Source organism: Pholcus phalangioides, unplaced genomic scaffold (assembly GCF_987345545.1).
Source record: "Pholcus phalangioides strain wild (caught in Gottingen) unplaced genomic scaffold, Ppha-v1.0 ptg000003l_1, whole genome shotgun sequence".
Classification (NCBI taxonomy): domain Eukaryota; kingdom Metazoa; phylum Arthropoda; class Arachnida; order Araneae; family Pholcidae; genus Pholcus; species Pholcus phalangioides.
This window is the reverse complement of record NW_028301596.1, coordinates 50,944,315-50,963,186: the sequence shown is the minus strand read 5'-3', so window position 1 is coordinate 50,963,186 and position 18,872 is coordinate 50,944,315. Positions and strand designations below refer to the sequence as shown.

Here is an 18,872-nt window from a genome sequence, read left to right as displayed (position 1 = left end):
AGAAGCTGGCAGGTATTCTCTCCCCCGCCCCCCGTTGTTGACAAACATTTCCGTACGTAATAGTAATTAGTCCATAGAGTATTTATACTGTGATATAGGCTACATGTGGAGCTGTTGGCCTTCCTATACTGAAGACAAATGTATGACGGGAAATAAAGCCCCCTTTCCTTCGGTTCTTGATCAGTTTCTTTCAGTTGGCAAGATTCAAACTTTCTTTTTCCGAGAGACTTTCTCAAGAGATCTATGAAACGTATTGTACATGGAGAAAAAGTACCGTAATTTGTGATAAACATTAAACAGTTCCATTCTAACGCCTCACAATGGCAGAGTAACACGAATGCAGAATTTTAGCTTAAAGGAAAAAAAAAAGAGGTCCCGTTTTAGAATAGAATAAAAAAAAATGGAAACGATTGAACACATTCTGCAACCAATTGTGGGGAAAAAACATTTGTCCTATTTTACCAGTCAGTACCAGTTTGCCACCGCTCACCGCTGTGGTGGTCGAGTGGTCGTAGTGACGGACTCGGATCGCGAGGTCCCGGGTTCAAACCCCACCACAGTGGTGGTCGGCTGAATTTGGCTTTCTGTGTTTTCCAGCTATTTCATATTTGAAGAGCGAATGCGAGCCGATCTCCCCGTTAAAATAGTCTCGCCACAGAGAGCAACAGGCCTACAAACGATACACATCTTCAGTTACTTCACTTCTGAAATATAGACGGCAGCACTGAAAAATCAGACTCAAACACAAAAGATACGCACGCAGATTGTTAAGCACACATACACACACTTTCGTCACGGGTTTTTGCTACCTGCAGGTAGCAAATTGCCTATGGCGACAGACTTGACTTGTGCTCGGTTGGAAAGGAAACCTGTTGAAAGTCACAGTTCTTAAAAATGGAACTTTTCGGATATAGTTATCGTTTGGTTTTTATCAAAAACACCGAGTCCCGGTGTGATCACATTAAGCGGCGTGGACTATATTTAATAAATCAATGGGTCTTTACGTCAGGGTGACTATAGTTCGTCGAGAAAATTATGGAGAATTCGATCCTAAATACGGGATATGGGTAACTTGTGAATAAAAGCTTTGATTTGAAGAATATATATATATATATATATAAACTGAAAAGCCAAAAAAAACTGGTCAGGCATGCGTATGCAAATAAAGAGATATGGAACCAATCAGAGTACGGCGCTGCGATCGGCAACGCCTATATAACACAACAAGTGTCTGGCATAGTTATTAGATCGGTTACTGCTGCTACAATGGCAGGTTATCGAGATTTAAATCAGTTTGAACGTGGTGTTATAGTCGGCGCACGAGAGATGGGATATAGCATCTCCGAGGTAGCGATGAAATTTGGATTTTCACGTACGACCATTTCACGAGTGTACCGTGAATATCGGGAATCCGGTAAAAAATTAAATCTACGACATCGCTGCGGCCGGAAAAAGATCATGCAACAACGGGACCAACGACGACTGACGAGAATCATTAAACGTGACAGACGTGCAACCCTTCCGCAAATTGCTGCAGATTTCAATGCTGGGCCATCAACAAGTGTCAGCGTGCGAACCATTCAACGAAACATCATCGATATGGGCTTTCGCAGCCGAAGGCCCACTCGTGTACCCTTGATGACTGCACGACACAAAGCTTTACGCCTCGCCTGGGCCCGACAACACCGACATTGGACTGTTGAGGACTGGAAACACGTTGCCTGGTCTGACGAGTCTCGGTTCCAATTGCTTCGAGCTGATGGACGTGTACGGGTATGGAGACAACCTCATGAATCCATGGACCCTACATGTCAACAGGGGACTGTTCAAGCTGGTGGAGGCTCTGTGATGGTATGGGGCATGTGCAGTTGGCGTGATATGGGACCCCTGATACGTCTAGATACGACTCTGACAGGTCACAGGTCCGTAAGCATCCTGTCTGATCACCTGCACCCATTCATGTCCATTGTGCATTCCGACGGACTTGGACAATTTCAGCAGGACAATGCGACACACCCCACACGTCCAGAATTGCTACAAAGTGGCTCCAGGAACACTCTTCTGACTTTAGACACTTCCGCTGGCCACCTAAATCCCCAGACATGAACATTATTGAACATATCTGGGATGCCTTGCAACGTGCTGTTCAGAAGAGATCTCCACCCCCTCTTACTCCTACGGATTTATGGACAGCCCTGCAGGATTCATGGTGTCGATTATCTCCAGCACTACTTCAGACATTAGTCGAGTCCATGCCATGTCGTGTTGCGGCACTTCTGCGGGTTCGCGGGGGTCCTACACGATATTAGGCAGGTGCACCAGTTTTTTTGGCTCTTCAGTGTATATATATAGTGCGGGGGAACTATATAGGACTTCAAATATATATAAATCACAGTGACAACAAAAATTTACTTCATACTTCACTGTAATAAAGTTCATTTATTTTATTTAAGAAAAACACGTGAAATTGATATCTTAAATGTAGAAAAAAATGTAGTTGGTATTTTGATGTACTGATTAGTCATTGGTAAAACAGCAGAAAAATTATCACTGGGCTTGAAGTGAAGAACTGATGGAAATCTCATTAAATTCAAATGTAGCTCACGGTCCGTCCATTGTGAACATGACAAACATGTTAGATTAATATTTATCACCTTGGTTATCATAACGTAATTTACAAATTATGAAAATTAAGTACCTTCACAATTTCAATAAAGATCTCAAGTTCAAATGAGAACTTTGTTGAATGAAAATTTAGTGGCCCGTCGAATACTTTCAGAAATAATAACTGGTCCTTGTGCGGATTCCAAAGCATATTTGGTTTATTTTAAAACTTATAAGTAGAGCGTCGATTATCCGAACACCGATCAACCGAAACATCGTTTAACCGAAATCGTTTCAGTCGGCAAATTCAAATTTGCGCGCCGTGTATAAGTAAGTTCCGATAGCGGCCACTAGTTCATTTTAGAAAAATTTCGACTTCTTTTCATAAACTGTAGGCCTACTTTAATGGCCATTTTGAGCTTTTTCAAACTAGGCTAGTCAATTAGTTTTTTGTGCTATTTGTAAGACCATGTGATACAAAATATATAGTTTTGTGTTTAATAATACCGTTTCTTTGTTTTATATTGCTCCTATGACACTGGTACAATTTTTTTCCCGCGAATGATCGGTCATCCGAACACCCCCCCCCCCTTCCAGTGCCCAATTGGTTCGGATAATCGATACTCTACTGTATATGACTGCCAAAGTTGGCCTGGATAATGTCCGAAATTCGTTCTTTCGTTGGGCTTTGGCAGACCCCCCATAGTTCCCTATATCGATACCCATAATTGGAGGTAATCACCGCGTTTGCGTATTTTTGTGATAAGTATGGCCATTTATAATTAGCTATAGTTAACAATGCTTATTATGGTTAGCTATAGCAACCCTAACGATCGGAAGAATCTGAATATCGATACCTTAGTTATCCACATATAAGGATGTATAGGGATCAACATATAGCCACCGGCCAAAGTCCGGAGAAAACCGGAATTTCGGACATTCGCCGGATGAACTGGGATGGCCAGCTCACGAAGTAGCCAACTTCGAGCTTTGGCAGCATGCTTATTTAACATCTTAAAAAGAATTATAGAAAAAAAAATATCATTAACCTTTTCGCGGCCTTATGTCGAGGTGGTATCGACATCAGAAAAAACAGGTAATTCATTGTTTTAATAACTTCTTACAATCACAGGAAGACCCAAAATGAATTTGGCGTCTTCTGGTCCTTTCAAATACAGTCGAATCCCGTTATAACGAACTCCAAGAGACCGGAAAAACCACTTCGTTATAACGAAATTTCCTTGTAAAGTAACCGGCTAAAATGGTTAGTTAAGGGTAAAATATGCAGTTTGATAGGATTTAGGTGCTATCTTTTATCTATAAACAGATAAAGTCTTGCTTAGCAAAGTTAAATGTAGTTTTTACCTTGAATTTTATTTCATATTCCCCTGAATTTGCTTTTACAAAGGTCTGAACGCATAAAATTTCAGCAGTTCTTAAAAAAAAAAACGGCACCGACGAGGAATCATCAACTCTTTCTAGATAAAGAAAAATCATTGCAGTTTTATAGCCGCGTTTTGTACTGAAATGAAACTAAAAAAAGATGTACTTTCCAAAATGCAAAATTCGTAAAAGAAATCGGTATGAAATAGATAGACACGGGACCATAGAGAGTTTATCACTTTTTTTCATGCATACAGCCCCCAAACAGATTCTGAGATTTCAAGTAAGTGCACGTCATATTTGAAAAGGGGCCGTTCAAGTATTACGTTATCATCGATGAAGGGGGGGGGGGGTTTCCGATTTGCTGACTTTTAATGACAGGGGGGTTTGGATAATGCTTACGTCATCAACCACCCTTTATGAACATATGAATATGAGTTAGGATTCACAGGGGCAGAGCTGATGACGAACTTTTGCTGACAAGGGGGGTAGGGGGTCAGCGTTTTGTTGACTTTTGCTGACAAGGGGGGGGGGAAGGGGGGTCAAAAATGGCAAAAAATTTGCTTACGTAATACTTAAACGGCCCCAAACTCTTTGTAATTGAATTCTAAAGTCAACTGTTGCAGAGATATCTGCTGTGCAAACAATTTGAGGCAGCCTATATAAATCCGGCATTAAAGAAAATATATACATGGCCGATAAACAAAATAAAAATAGCCGCGCTTTAAACGTTATTATATCAATCCCCTGGAGCTTTTTCATGATAAAAGCACAGAAAATTCACCCGAAAACACTAAGATTTCCCCAACGATATTGGACGCGTTGTTATTCGCCCCGCAAACTGATCGGCACGTAAAAGAAAAAAAAAACTGCAAAGAGAAATAAATGGCCTATTATTGAAATTTAATCTCTGAAAGATTTATGTTCGGTTTAGAGACTAGACACAGAGTGAGCGGTTATCGGTTAAATCCAGGGATCGAAAGCCCTGGTTTGTGTGTATGCGGATCTCTTCTTTTCTTGGCCCTTTCCCTTTGGAATTACGATAATCTTAAAGCTCAACTGTGTGTTTTGATCTCTCTTCTTGGGGTTCGGTTTCCTTCACCCTCTTAGCGTTTGCGTCATATTCGATGACAGGCGGGTGATGAATTAACCTGATAAGCCTTATAGCATTGGATCCTGTGGAGCGATTCTTTTCCTATAAAGACTATTTTTTTTTAATAATTCTATCCATAAAGACAAGTCAGCAATTTATTGGATCTCTGTGTTTGTTATTAGTTCTCTTATAATGAGATCGAGACTTGTTTATCGGTTCGGCCGAACACTATATGCGACGTATTGGAAGTCTGATATTGTCTGAATAAATGGGACTGGTCGCTTAAACACAATCAAATTTAGTGTCTAGACACCAATTTATTGAATCAAAATCAATTTGCATTTTGGTTATTAATAGATGGGTCAAAATTAGATAGAGGATAGATATAACGATCTTGGAAAACTTACCCGGAAGTACACTTTTAAAAGCACCTGAGTGGTGGAACGAGGGTCCTGGCTGAGTGTAAGCTCAGCTGATAGCCTCTTCATCGTATTTATGCGGATTGAAAAACATTAGTGCGCTGAGCAAATGACTTTTAATAGGGTGGAGCAGTAGTGCGGAAACTTTTTGAAGAGCAACCCCCTTTTCACAAACACAAATTTATCTGTGACGCCTACATAGGTTGACTATATGTCCCGGTTTTCTGGGACATTCAGATTTTTTTGTCAGTAGATGTGCTGTCCGGAAAGCACTTTTCGAAACGCTTCTTTCGATCTTAATAAGGCGATACTGACTTCCAAAGATATTCAATTATTTTTAAATATCATATAAATATTTGCTTTGTGTTCTGATGTACTTAGTGTCCCTTATGCAAGATGGAAGTGTAGCGAGGTGCATGCTCCTTGAATTTCATATACAGGGTGATTAAGAAATCGGTTGATCCGATTTCTAAATGATTCTACACTAGAAATCGACCATTAATAAAAAAATTTCATAAAACGTAGACACATTTTCCCCCGTATATTCACATATTACTTATCATTCTATTCTGTGTTTTTAATTTTGAAGAAACATTGTTTGGATATCTAAGTTGTAATGTGCATTCCCCTATTGAAACACACGTTACAAAACATTCTAGGAAAATAACCTCCATAGAGGAACATGGACAGAGTAAACATTGAAACGTCATTTACCACGTGTGTGTGTGTGTGTGTGTGTGTGTGTGTGTGTGTGTTTTTTTTTTGTGCAAGGACATTGCACATTCGTGATTCTGGCTTGACGGAACCGATATATTGATTATTGTGCAAGTAGAATTTGATAAAATCCCATTGTATGATACGTGGTAATTAGCACAGCTGAATAAAAAAATTCTTTAGTTCTAACATATTTTAAAATAAAAATGAATTTTTTATTCGGAAGTTTTTATTTTGGAGAGACTCTCTCACAACCCGACCCCCCGAATTCATATTCTTTTCACGGCCCATGGTTTGCACACCACTGGGATAGAGGGTTTGTTAATAGGGTAGATATAACGAGATAGGCCGGTAATTTACGGTAGTTGATATTACTACTACTACTACTTAACCGAACATGCACCTCGTACACATTCCTCTACGGAATTTCTAACGAATCGGCACATGCCGGAATGTGCGTGTTCTGAGTGTACGCTTGGCTCTATAACGCATAGTTTTCCAACCTTTTTTCTCCCATCGTCCCTCAACTCAATCTAACCCATAGGATCCTATGTTATGCCCGTAGTTTCTACCGCCCCCCAGGGGGCGTTAACGCCCACGTTGGGAATCACTTCTCTAACGTCGCACACTGCTTGTCGACTTGCGCTTGTTTCGTGCCACCTGCCTTCAACTGTAACAACCATATTTTTATGGGGGATTTTTCCATTGTTTATTTCTTTACCACATGTATATTTTACATACATTTTTTATAAACTTTCTTAAATTCGTACTCCTTTTCTTTCGTTAATTTCTTTTACAGACAACTTGTTGAGCAATCTGCCTGTTTGAGGTTTCAGATTTCACATTTGTATTTGTTGGGGTCGCACATGCACGCACACAATACTTTCCGGCATGCACCAAATCATTAGTAATTCCTTAAAAGACTTTTCAACAGTTGCATGTGTACGGTTAAGTAGCAATAATAGTAATACCGTATTTATCATTATAGAGATTAATGCATGAGGCTATCAATGTCGGAAAATGTTCAAAAGGTCTACAGAAAGCAGAGGCAGACCTTCGACACGATACTTACGAAACACAAAAATTCAGACACCGACTACTCTTTCTCCCAATCCGGAAGGTAGATGGCAGCACTATCTCGAACACGAAAAACGGATAATTTCTGACATCTAAATACGCTAGGGCCATACACACTAAATACACAACATAAACACTAATTCGATTGATATCAGTAATAATAATGTTGAAAGAATGGGTTAAACAATTCGGAAATTGAAAGACTGGAATCAAGGGCCTGTTTGCATCAAACACAAGAGAAGGTGTGATGAGATCATACAAAATGAAATACTAATTCCTCTTGCCATATAAATGATTTCTCATCGTTAATTTTTTCTGTATGAACATCGTAAGTATCAAAAAGAAATATTTTCGCACAACATCCTTTTTCAAGAAATGAAATTTATCATATACAAGGTAGTACGGAAAGTCACTAGGTCGCATTTTACTAGCGAACCATTATCCTAAGCAGAGGCGCCGACATGAATAATACGTTGGAGGGGGGGGGGGCTGAAAGTTGCCAGCCGTCCCGTACGTACGGGATTCAAACGATACTCAGGAGGAGTAAGGGTGTGGTGTATTGTTGTATATTTATTAATTATTGGGGGGGCTCAGCCTCTTACAAAATTTATTGGGAGGGGGGGGGGTTCTCAAATTGCTTCAGCCCCTAGGTTCCATCGCCTATGAATCCTTGAGGCATACTTCCAATTTGGAAAAGTATCCAAATCAGGTATAGAATTCAGTCACGTCATTCATGTTGCAAGAGGTTATACAGTTATTAAAATATAACATTTAACTTTCCGTACGAACACTCTGTCCTCAATTACCCAATCAGAAAGTCGTTGCCGTGTCTCTTCTGAAGCCAACAAAAAAAATTACACGATTTTAAACGCACTATTCACTGACATATTTGAATTCAAAAATTGGGATAAAACAGCAAAAACCGAAGGACAACGCTTCTTTCCCACCACATTCATGCTTTTCTTCCCATCTTCCCAATTTTCCTGCGATATTTCTGAGTTCAAATATCTCTCTGCGAATATTGCACTTCGAAACGTGGAAATTTTTTTTTTCTTTTTGTTATCCTCTGAAAAGACAGGATACCAATTTTCTAATGGGTTTTATGAGGACGGTGTTCGTATGAAAAGCTATTTTCTTTCAATTTTAATAATTACACACCCCCCCCCCTTCCCCTGCCATACGAATGACGCATCTATGAGTTCTACATGTTACTTAGATACTTTTTCTAATTGGAAGTATACCTCTAGGATCAACGGTTCGCCAGTAAACTATGGCGTAGACCCTAGAGACTTTTCTTGCTGCCCTGTACAACTAATGCATAGTACAAACAGTGTTATATCAAAGATTAGACTAATATAACTCGCATTTCAGTGAAATAGTTTAATGGCTGCCGATCATTTTAGCAAATGAACACGCGCGTATCAATTCAATGAACAGAAATATCGTTATGAGATTCGTGTATTTCTAGAACTTAATTGTTCAGGCATCTTTAATATCAAAAACTCTAATAAATTTTCCAATTGTAATGAATTGTAATGAACTTTCTTCTTAATCAACTTAAATCAAAGTATGTGATTTGTAAAGAAATTTCTCTGCTCAGTCAACACAAGCTGTACATCATCATCATAGTTGACAAAATGATTAGTTATCCCCATGTATTTGCGCAGCATATATACACGCACACACTTTTATTGAAATCAAAGTTTTAGCGAATATACATATCTTACGAATTCACTCTTTACATAACGATAGGCTATCTCACGGAACGAATAATACGATAAATCCGCTTAAGTAATGGATACGAAATTAAACATTCAAGGAATCGCCGGCCATATTATCTCAAGGAGGAGATATAATCGTAACGAGATTGTTAAACAGATAATTATAAATTAGTTCAAATATTTCTCTCTCTCTCTCTCTCTCTTCGGAGATGTAATGCGTTCCTTCGGCGATATAATTGCGTTAAGTCGACGAATTTGTTGAATGAGATCGCCCAGGAATTGCAGTGTATTTGATTCGTATAAGGAACTCGAGAACGCCTCGCTGTTGCCATGCGAGAAAGAATGAATTATTAAATATGTTCTGATGAATTTCCTCTCTCTCTATCTATCTATCCTCCCTACTGCGAAGGACGACGACAAGCTCAAGAGGACTCTTGAAGAGAATTGAGGGACGAAGGTCACGTGAGCGTAACATATTCGGTTCGGATCTGATCAGCAAGGGATACTACAAAAGCACCCGTCGGATTTCATCACTGGGTTGGATAAGAGGATTATATCTACCCCCGCGAGAAAATATAGAACTTCTTCCATAAAAACCTTCAACGTTGGCACAATCGATACCATCAAATAGGAAGAGAATCTTAATAACGAGGTAAAATAAAAAAGAAAGTGAAGAGGGTTATAGGTAAGAGGAAAAATGGTTTTAGAGGGATTTTATGAACGGATATTTGAAATTTCTTCAGCGTGAGAGTCATTTCCACGATCAAAATTTCACGCAAATTTCATCTTCTATGTCGAGTGGAATGAGATTTTTCAATACATCGGCATTTTCATTTTAGTTGATGTTATCCCGTAGATGGTCTATAGTGATTATTTACTTCCATTCATAGCGCGAGTACTTTATCAAGCGGATACGGTATATGACTGAAACTTCTCAAAAATCCCCAACGAAAAAGGAAAATACACAGAAAAAATACAGAAGTTCTTAATACATATTCAGGCCCACTATGAGTGCCGTCTTCAGAGGGAAAATATAACCATTATCACGCCATAGCTGCAAACTTTTGAAAATGAAAATTAGGGAGATTTTCGGCGGATCCGTATTTTTTATGCTGGAACCACTTCCTAATAAATACAAAAGGGATTTTTCCAAATAAATTAGGGATTTTCCAAACGTGGAAGTTAAACCTTTGGGAATAAAATCCCTACGCAAAAATCAAGTGAAATTGGAGGCCAAAACTTCACAAAATGGTGATCTAAAAAATAAATAAATATTGCGTTCAATCAGAAACGACGTGAACAAACATTCTGCGCGAATGACCCCAAAATCATCGGAAGATGAAGGACAAAAACGTCAATTTTTGAACACTTGACTCTGTGTGACGCATGATGTTTTTGATCTCACATGGGTGATGATATCAGTCTTTCCACCATGACAGATGTCCTTAACACAACTTGTACAAAAAAGTCGGTCTTTTTCTGGAACGTTTGATGAAAGGAAATTCATCGGAATAAGTATGTTTGAAATTGATTAAATATTTGTTTTGCTTATCAGTATTCACATGTTTTGTTATATCGCACGTACGTAACTTCAACAAAAAAAATTTTGACCACATGCGCGTCACTATATTCTTCAATTATTATCTAGGACTATTGCCTGCTAAGCTACTTCCCTGCACGGTAAGACAAACAACTTTTCTTGTTACCATCGGGGGAAGTGGGGGGGGGGGGTTGTAAAACTTCTTTAGAAAAGGAATTTCCCCATTTACGACGCGTGACGTCATTTCGAAAGGGGAAAAGGCGTCTTAAGGCCCCACAAGGAATTCCTTAGGGATTTTTTTCAGAAGCGGGGATTTTTTAAATGAAGTAGGGAATTGTTGGGGACAATTAGTGATTTTTGTGTGATTTTAGTAAAAATTCGGGAGATTTAAGAACTTTTCAGGAGGTCGAGGGATGAAGCTAAAATTCGGGAGATTCCCGGAAAATTCGTGCGACTTGGCAGCAATGTCACGCTGACCGGGGATCCCACTTCGGTCAGTTACCAAATCTCTCGGTTGCTCGTCGGTTGACTCCAGAAGTCGTGCTCAGAATGAAGACGACAGCCCGCTTGTAAGGCAACGTTCTGATTGGTTGTTCACGAAATGGAGCTATTCGATTGTTCCGCTGAATTATTCGAATTGCGTTTGCCATTTATCACGAAAAAAAATGGAAAGTTTCATGATCCAAAGAAAATGCAGTGAAACCTCGCTAGAACAATACTAGATGTAACGAAAAACTCCTCTACAACGGTATTTTTTTTCTCAAATCTTGTAGGCTCTTAGTCTCAACTCCTCCCGGTAGAACAATATCCTTTAATATGAGAAACCCCTATATAACGATATTTTTTGAGGAGATTTTATAACTCCTCTACAACAATTTTTTATTTTATTTTTCTCGAAAAATATCCGTCAATATTTTTTTAAACTCGTCACATATTTTAGTTCCTTCGAGGACGACTAATGATAGCGGTATCTGGTGACACTGGATCGCTGAAAGTGTTGCTGAAGTTTTAGGTATTGCTACTTTTTGTGTTATACACCGAAGTGTATCGCGATACACCTCTTTACAAGTGCAATACATCTAACTGAATTTTGTTTATTAGCTAATCAATTTAAAAAAAAATTTTGCGGCGAATAAATACTCAGAAGCGCGCGTTTTTGGTGGTATTAGCTACCAACGCCGATTCATAAAACATGCCAACAGAAGCATAAATGTTATGGCACGTAATGACATGTTGCCTCTCGATATAACGATATCCCTCTACAACGATATTTTTCCTCGGTCTGCCGAATGTCGCTATATCGAGGTTTCACTGTATAGATTTCAGGTGTATTTCCTTCGTATGACAGTTATGTCCTATATGAAAAAAAAATATCAATGTTCCAATTAATGAGAAGTAATTGGCCAGGAGCATTTAGAAATTCGCTTGAGAATGAATATTTCCCGAACATTTTGAATACCCTTAGGTAATATTGATATTCGTATCGCATGCTTTAAATAACTCCAGCGTTCAAAGTTCGAAGGGAAATACGTACGTCGCTAGTAAATCGAATTTAGTTAAAAGAGGCACGTTATATCGAGAAAAGGAGGAGGGAGGGAGGGAGGGAGATGGAGACGACTAAGTGCAAAGAAATGAAATCGCTCGATTTCTCGAGAACATTTCCGAAGTGAATTTGACAAGAGTTCATTCACAAAACTCGGGGAAACGTGCTTCTTTAAGGAAAGAGCGAAGGAGAAAAACTTTTATATTTGAGACTTCTCCTTGAAGCAATTTCCTAACAACCCTATGATATTCAATTCGCAAAGAGTTTTGTGCCTCGTTTTCAATGCACTCTCACTCGGCTGGAGAGGCCACAAGCAACACAGTGAGAGAGGGAGCCAGCGGTAGAAAAGTATGAATCATTCATGAACAAGAACGTGGGATTCCGAGCAAGTTCCAGAAAATGTTATGACGCTTTTCGGTGAAAAATCACAATTTCCAAGCAATTAGAGACGAGTTAAAAGCGCCTTTCATTGCAGAGAGCATTAAGAAAATTTCTATCCATTTCCGACACGCGGAAACCGATCTCATCCGAGGATTATAATAATGTCAGTCATTCGGATTTACTGCTTCGAAAAGGAGTCCCGACTAGTTTAAGCACAAAAGCTACTCTCGTCCATCGAATATCACATTATTTAGCATACCATCTACGTACGTACTTCGATAACTATAAAACTTGGCTGCACATGTTCCCGAATATATTTGCGTGAATAATGTCATTCAATGTCTATATCCGTACTTATCCTGAATAAGAACAGCTTATATTGTCACTCGAGGATGCAGATCAATATGCATATGCATATATTATGTTCCCGTGAATAAACGCACTCTTTGGATGTTTGATCATCGATCGATCTCATATAAGTAGAGCAGTATTCCATTGAAATATTAACAGTCGAATAAAATATTTATCGATTAGTGCTTAGAATCGCAGACAAATTCATACAAGTCTTAGTGTTCACAGCTCTTCCTTTGAAGAAAATTTTGTATTCAATTTCAAGTACTATAGAAGCGGGTTTCACATCTTTAAATATTTGAGTTTTCATATTACCGAAAGCATCAAGCACGACATTCAAATCATTCCCAGTATAGCTTCGCAATAAATCACGATATGACAAACTGGAGTTCACCAAATCATTCCGTCGTATTGACCTTATCTTCGATGTTCAAAGTCTAGCGATGAATCCTGAATTGATAAGTCCAAACCCTTATTACACACGTCTTACGTCTCCGAACTTATAAGTCAAGACAAACACACACTCCAAAATTTGCAAATTCACCTCACGTTAATATTCTCTTGAGGTCTTCGAAGCTGGAATTATATGTTGGATGCTGACACTGCAGGAAATATTCCGTCTCTCTCTCTAGACACCAAGAACAATAAAGTATCTATTGTTAGCTTTAGTCTGAACTAACGGAATCGTGTTTTAACGATCTTTATTGAAAATGTCCTGAAATTATGGTGATAAAATATTCAAATATTGAAATTCCAATAGAAATACAATCACTATTGATATATTATAGTTGCACGACAGATTTAACCGTATTCCCCGATTGCCTAATGGAAAAATATGATTCAGAAATAACGCTCGTATCCAGAAGAATTACGCGACGTCGAAAATATGAAACTATTGGTTATAAATGCAATGGGAAATAATTTTCGGATCTGGGGCTAAATCAAAAATGTAAACTCAGTTACGAACGCGAACCCATTAAGACATGAGTTAAGCACAACTTTTTAATGATATTTACCCATAAAATAGTCTCCATCATTCCACAATAAATGAATCTGAGAATTCATGATAAATTTTCATGAAGAACTGGACTGCGGGAACTTTTATCCAGATGTCGTGACAATGCCATTTTCCCTATCAAAATGCATTATCAGAATTATTCCCATTACACACTTTCTTCGTGTGAGAGAAACACACTGTTCGCTTTCACTCTTTCGCAATCATCTCTTGCTTATTACTTTTTCATGCACACGATTGAAACTGGTGCGCCACGATTTGATTTATACTGAATGGCGCCCAGACATCAAAACATGGGGTGAATATCATTACATTCCCACGGTTCAATTAACCAATCAAATCAGAGCTTTTTTTCGTAACGTAGAATTACTTCTTAGTTATATAAACTTTCTTTGCGGCATTTGGTGCGTAGGGTTCACGTATTAGGTAGTTAGTTCCCTGGAGGTGCTCGCGATACTTGAGCAGGGGGCACCCTCTTTAAAATATTCAAAATGTAGTTCAAGGGACCGTTTGGGCCGACTACCGGCTGCAAGGAGGATGGTGATGACCAGCCTTTGGTAAGTCCTTTTGTGAGTGAGTAAGTGTTCTATCGTGGCCAACGGTTGTTTAGAATTGTTTATTTGAAAGTTAATTTTTTTTTCTATGGCATAAAAATAACATTAAAATCTATATTGCGACACAAATGTAATGTTTCCATGTTTTTCGATGCGTTATATGTTTTCATTTAGTTTAAAAATATGTCGTTAACAAGGTCGCGACAGATATTCTAAACATGAGAACTCCTAAAATGTAATCCGAGTTTGGATTATATATAAAATTTCTGTGAACTGTTTTATAATCATTTATGTAATTTTTGTTTGAATTTTTAGAATTAAATGCGAAGGAAAACTTATATCAACACTGAAGAAGACCGAGATTTTCAGCTGGCTGGGATTCAAGTATAATGAGAGGGGATAAGGATATGATTTCAACGCTGGCTACACGACAAGTATATATCACTCTCAGTGCCTATTTACTTACCACGTCGTGATTATAGAGATACATGTTCACACATAAATCAAAGCTGACCATAAACGTTGTAAGTGAGTATCAGACACAATAATTCATGCCTCCATTTTACACGGCACGGCTGCGATACGGCTCAGACGCGAATCCCTCTCCTAGCCGCATTAATAGAGCTAAGATATATGCATATTCCGGTGACATATGGTTGTTGCTTACAGCCATTAAGCGTGTCCCGAATCTCATTTTCGGACGGGTGTGGCAGAATCAACAAACACAAGGTACTGTACTAACAATCAAGACTACTTACAAATGTTCCGCATATTTAACATACGAGACATGACAGCAGCACCGCATATTGAAAATAATGTTGAATGAATTCTTCAAGGTTTTCGAAATTATTTGGAAAAGGGTTCTTTTAATGTTGAAGTCGCTATTACGCGCACAGAGGAGAAAAAAGTTCATTTGGAAATAACTCGAATAATTTTACTGGAATTTAAGTTACCCCTTTTAATAAAGGAATGATGAATCCTGCGTATGCTATTGAAACCAAAATTAAGTGAAATTTCTGAGAAGTAAATTCAAATATTTCACAATGTAATTAACAAAGTATTTCACAATGTAATTAACAAAGTATTTCACAATGTAATTAACAAAGTATTTCCCCAATTAGAAAACAAATTACAATTTGTTCGACGACAAAAGTATTTATAAGGTGTTAATTATGGTAAATGAGGACCAGATAGAACAATTATAGAACGTGAGCATATTCAAGGAAACAAAAACTACCTAATTTATACTCCAAAAATGCAATACTTCACGTTATAGAGCTTATAATTATGAAAGAAATGCAGTTATACATGATGTATACAGTACTTATGGAGGAAATATTAGTTCCATCTTCCACGAAGTAAACCATGATTCAAGACAAAATTTCAAAGAAACTCTGACTGAAGGTGAATGGCTTGTTAACTGAAGAAAACCCCATAAAATGATTAAAAATGAATCCAAAAAGGAAGTGAAAAATACATCAATTTTATTTTATTTTGCATTTGGTGCTTTTCTTTATTCTCCATCATCAGAACGGAAGTTATTTTCTTGAGATTAAAGTATGATTAATTTGTCTTTATTAATGATTTCGATGATTTTTTCTTCAAAATTTCTTGAAATTTGCTGATAAAACCGAAAAAAAGAGCCAAAAAAAATTTTACTATGACAGGAAAAACTCAATGAAAGAAAAAAAAGTCAATGAAAATATCAGAAAAAAAATGCAAAAATGTTGTTAATCTCTTTCCAGAATACGCGGAAGAGGTTTTTTAACGTAATTTAATTTTGAAGTTTTTTTAAGAGTTGTTAATTTATTAATGGAACTTCCAATTAAAGTTAGTGCAGAGTAATTTCGAGCTCACACACAGAGACACTCAGAATAATGCAACTTATAAAATAATTTTCCGCTGTGCTTTTTAAACTTTTCATTGTCGGGGCACAGAAAAAGTTTTCAAATCCAAAAATCGAATCACTTCGATCACAGTTGTTTGAAAATTCTTTAAAATCACGAATATCGTTTTCCATATTCATGTGCAATCTTCTCATCACATCTCTCTCGTATTCTATTATGTTTACTCTCAGTGATGCATTTTCACTAATTCGCGTATCTATGATTTAAATGTACTGAATATTGTATAATAGGATCTCGATCATCATTTTCTGAATCATTTATATTATTTACCACGATGTTTGAATGGTTTTTCAATAACTGTGCATTGGTGAAGACAACCATAGTTTTTAAGGGCAGCGCATCATAATTTTTATCATAAGTTTTTCGTAAAAATTTCTTTTATTATTGGTTGCTAATTTTTAGATATATTTGACATCCATAATTTTTCAAGGCTATTTTTTTTTTCAGCGATCTCATTGGATATTTTAGCAGTTGTGATCATCATCAGGTAGTTTTCAATATTATATTTATTATTAGTCATAAGTTCTAACTAACTTATGTAATTTATGTATTTTGAATTTCAAACTATAATCTTGATCATTCATATCGTTTTCTGTTTACTTATATCATTTATTTACTGTTCGAAAAATAAAACCAAGAATATATGTATTTTACAAGTGATTGGTATTGTAGAAAAAAAGAAAAAACTTCTAAGTATATATAAGAGTAAATACAATGTAAAAAAGAAAAATATTTGTAAAAGTCTTAAGCAATTGTTAATCTCTTACCAGAATGCACAGAAAAGTTTTTAAACGGAACTTAATTCTGAGAACTTTTCTCAAAAGTTGTTAATTTATTAACAGAACTTTGCAACGCGGGAGAAATTCCAGAATAGTTTTTTGGCTTACTCAGACACTCAGGATAATAAAACTTTCTTAGAATAATTTTGGGCATTAATTTTAGTCTTTGGTTTCTCATCTTCCATTCAAGTAGAAAAAGACTTTTATTCCAAAAACCAAATCATTTCGGTGTTAACATTTGAAAATTACATTAAAAAATCACCATTATATTTTCAATATTATATCTTATCAACACAACACATCAGGTATTTTTCTATTATATTTATTCTCAGCCTTAAATGTTCACTAATTCACATAATATAAATATTTTAAATGTCACAGTACAACCTCGACCATAATTTAATATTTATTTCGACGAGGTTTGAATACTTTCCAATGATTGATAAAGATAATCCTAATTTTTATCTTGCATTATATTTATATCATAGTTTAATAGTTTTTTCTTGTCAAAAAAGTTCTTTTCTTTTGGATTACTGTACCCTTAGATGTACCTAAAAATGAAAATGCTCTTAAAATAAAATATAAATGTCGAACATTTATATTTTATTTTAAGAGCATTTTCATTTTTTCCAGCTACATATTTGGGCCGGATTTGGCTATTGAATTTGCGTCAGTGAAATTTTTTTGTGCTCTTGGACTCTCAGTCACAGTTCCGTAGAATTATTCTATTGCAGTTTTCTGAAGCATGTAACTTCAAGAAAGTTTTGGTGGTGTTATAAAAAATGACATTTTATGTCATAACAAACACATGACAATGTTCAAAAGTTCTACGAATGAAAATAACAATGTATAATAAACTATCGAGTTTAGTACTTACCCTCCGCTGGGACCATGCGGATGAAGTACACCCGAAGGCGGCGGAGATAAAGCATCGCCGGCATCACTGCACCATACAGTACTACTCAACAGCAATGCTAGACAGCACCACAGTACTTCCACCATCCTACAGCAGTTGCTGTTGCTTCTACGCGGTGTTTTGAAGAGGAGCACGTGCAGTGACATATTTACTTTCTCGTCTTCTTCTTACAATTTGTTTGGTTCCTCCCTTATCCCCGGCCCAATAATACGGCGGGAGACAAGACAGCGCGAGTTCAAATAAGCACCCGAAAAGTGTTGTTGGTATTCTGGAGAGCGAGAGAGTAGGAATAACAATAATTTAACGTGGAGACAGAGCGAGATGATGATGGTTCGCCTCCCGGAGAGAGTCTGACGAACTTGGACGAACTGAACGGAATGGATGGCAGCCCAAACACTGGAGGTGGCGGTGGTGTCTTTTCCAACCTTCCCTCTTCTTTCTTCAACAACTGACATCAACGGACGGCCGTTGGTTGTTAGTGGTGAGTGTGAGAGATTGATAACGGGAGAGAGGCCCTCTATCGTCTCATTCGGGGTTTTTTTTTCTTTTTCTTCTGTATTCATCCTCTTTCCAACGGACTTCATAGCTGTTGTAAGTACGTACATTCTTTTAATAAATATAAATTTTTTTAAGGCACTATCATCCATGCCATGTGTTACCCTCCTTTTAACGAGAGAGAGAAAATGAATCGGAATATTTTTCTTATCTGTTCTTCCATAGCATTAAAAAAAACCAAAAAGTGACTTCCATGAACGGGACACTATTCATGGCTTCTTATGTCCTTCTCTTTTTAATGGTTGTAAGTTTTATTTTTCTTGTATTTTTTGGAAAATAAAGTGTCTTTTTTTCTTTTTTAGGTTTGCATGCCACGGAAA

At 37.3% G+C, this 18,872-nt stretch overlaps 1 protein-coding gene across 1 annotated transcript in view; it reads right to left on the bottom strand.

Annotated features, from left to right (window-relative positions):
- Positions 1-18,424, bottom strand: part of LOC149088779 (fibrillin-1-like) — a 269,191-nt gene extending 250,767 nt beyond the window's left edge. Inside the window, exon 1 of the mRNA XM_089250032.1 lies at positions 17,959-18,424. Coding sequence (XP_089106158.1) covers positions 17,959-18,143 — 185 coding nt within the window. The 5' untranslated portion in view covers positions 18,144-18,424. The remainder of the gene's footprint in view (positions 1-17,958) is intronic.
- Positions 18,425-18,872: the final 448 nt, after the last annotated feature.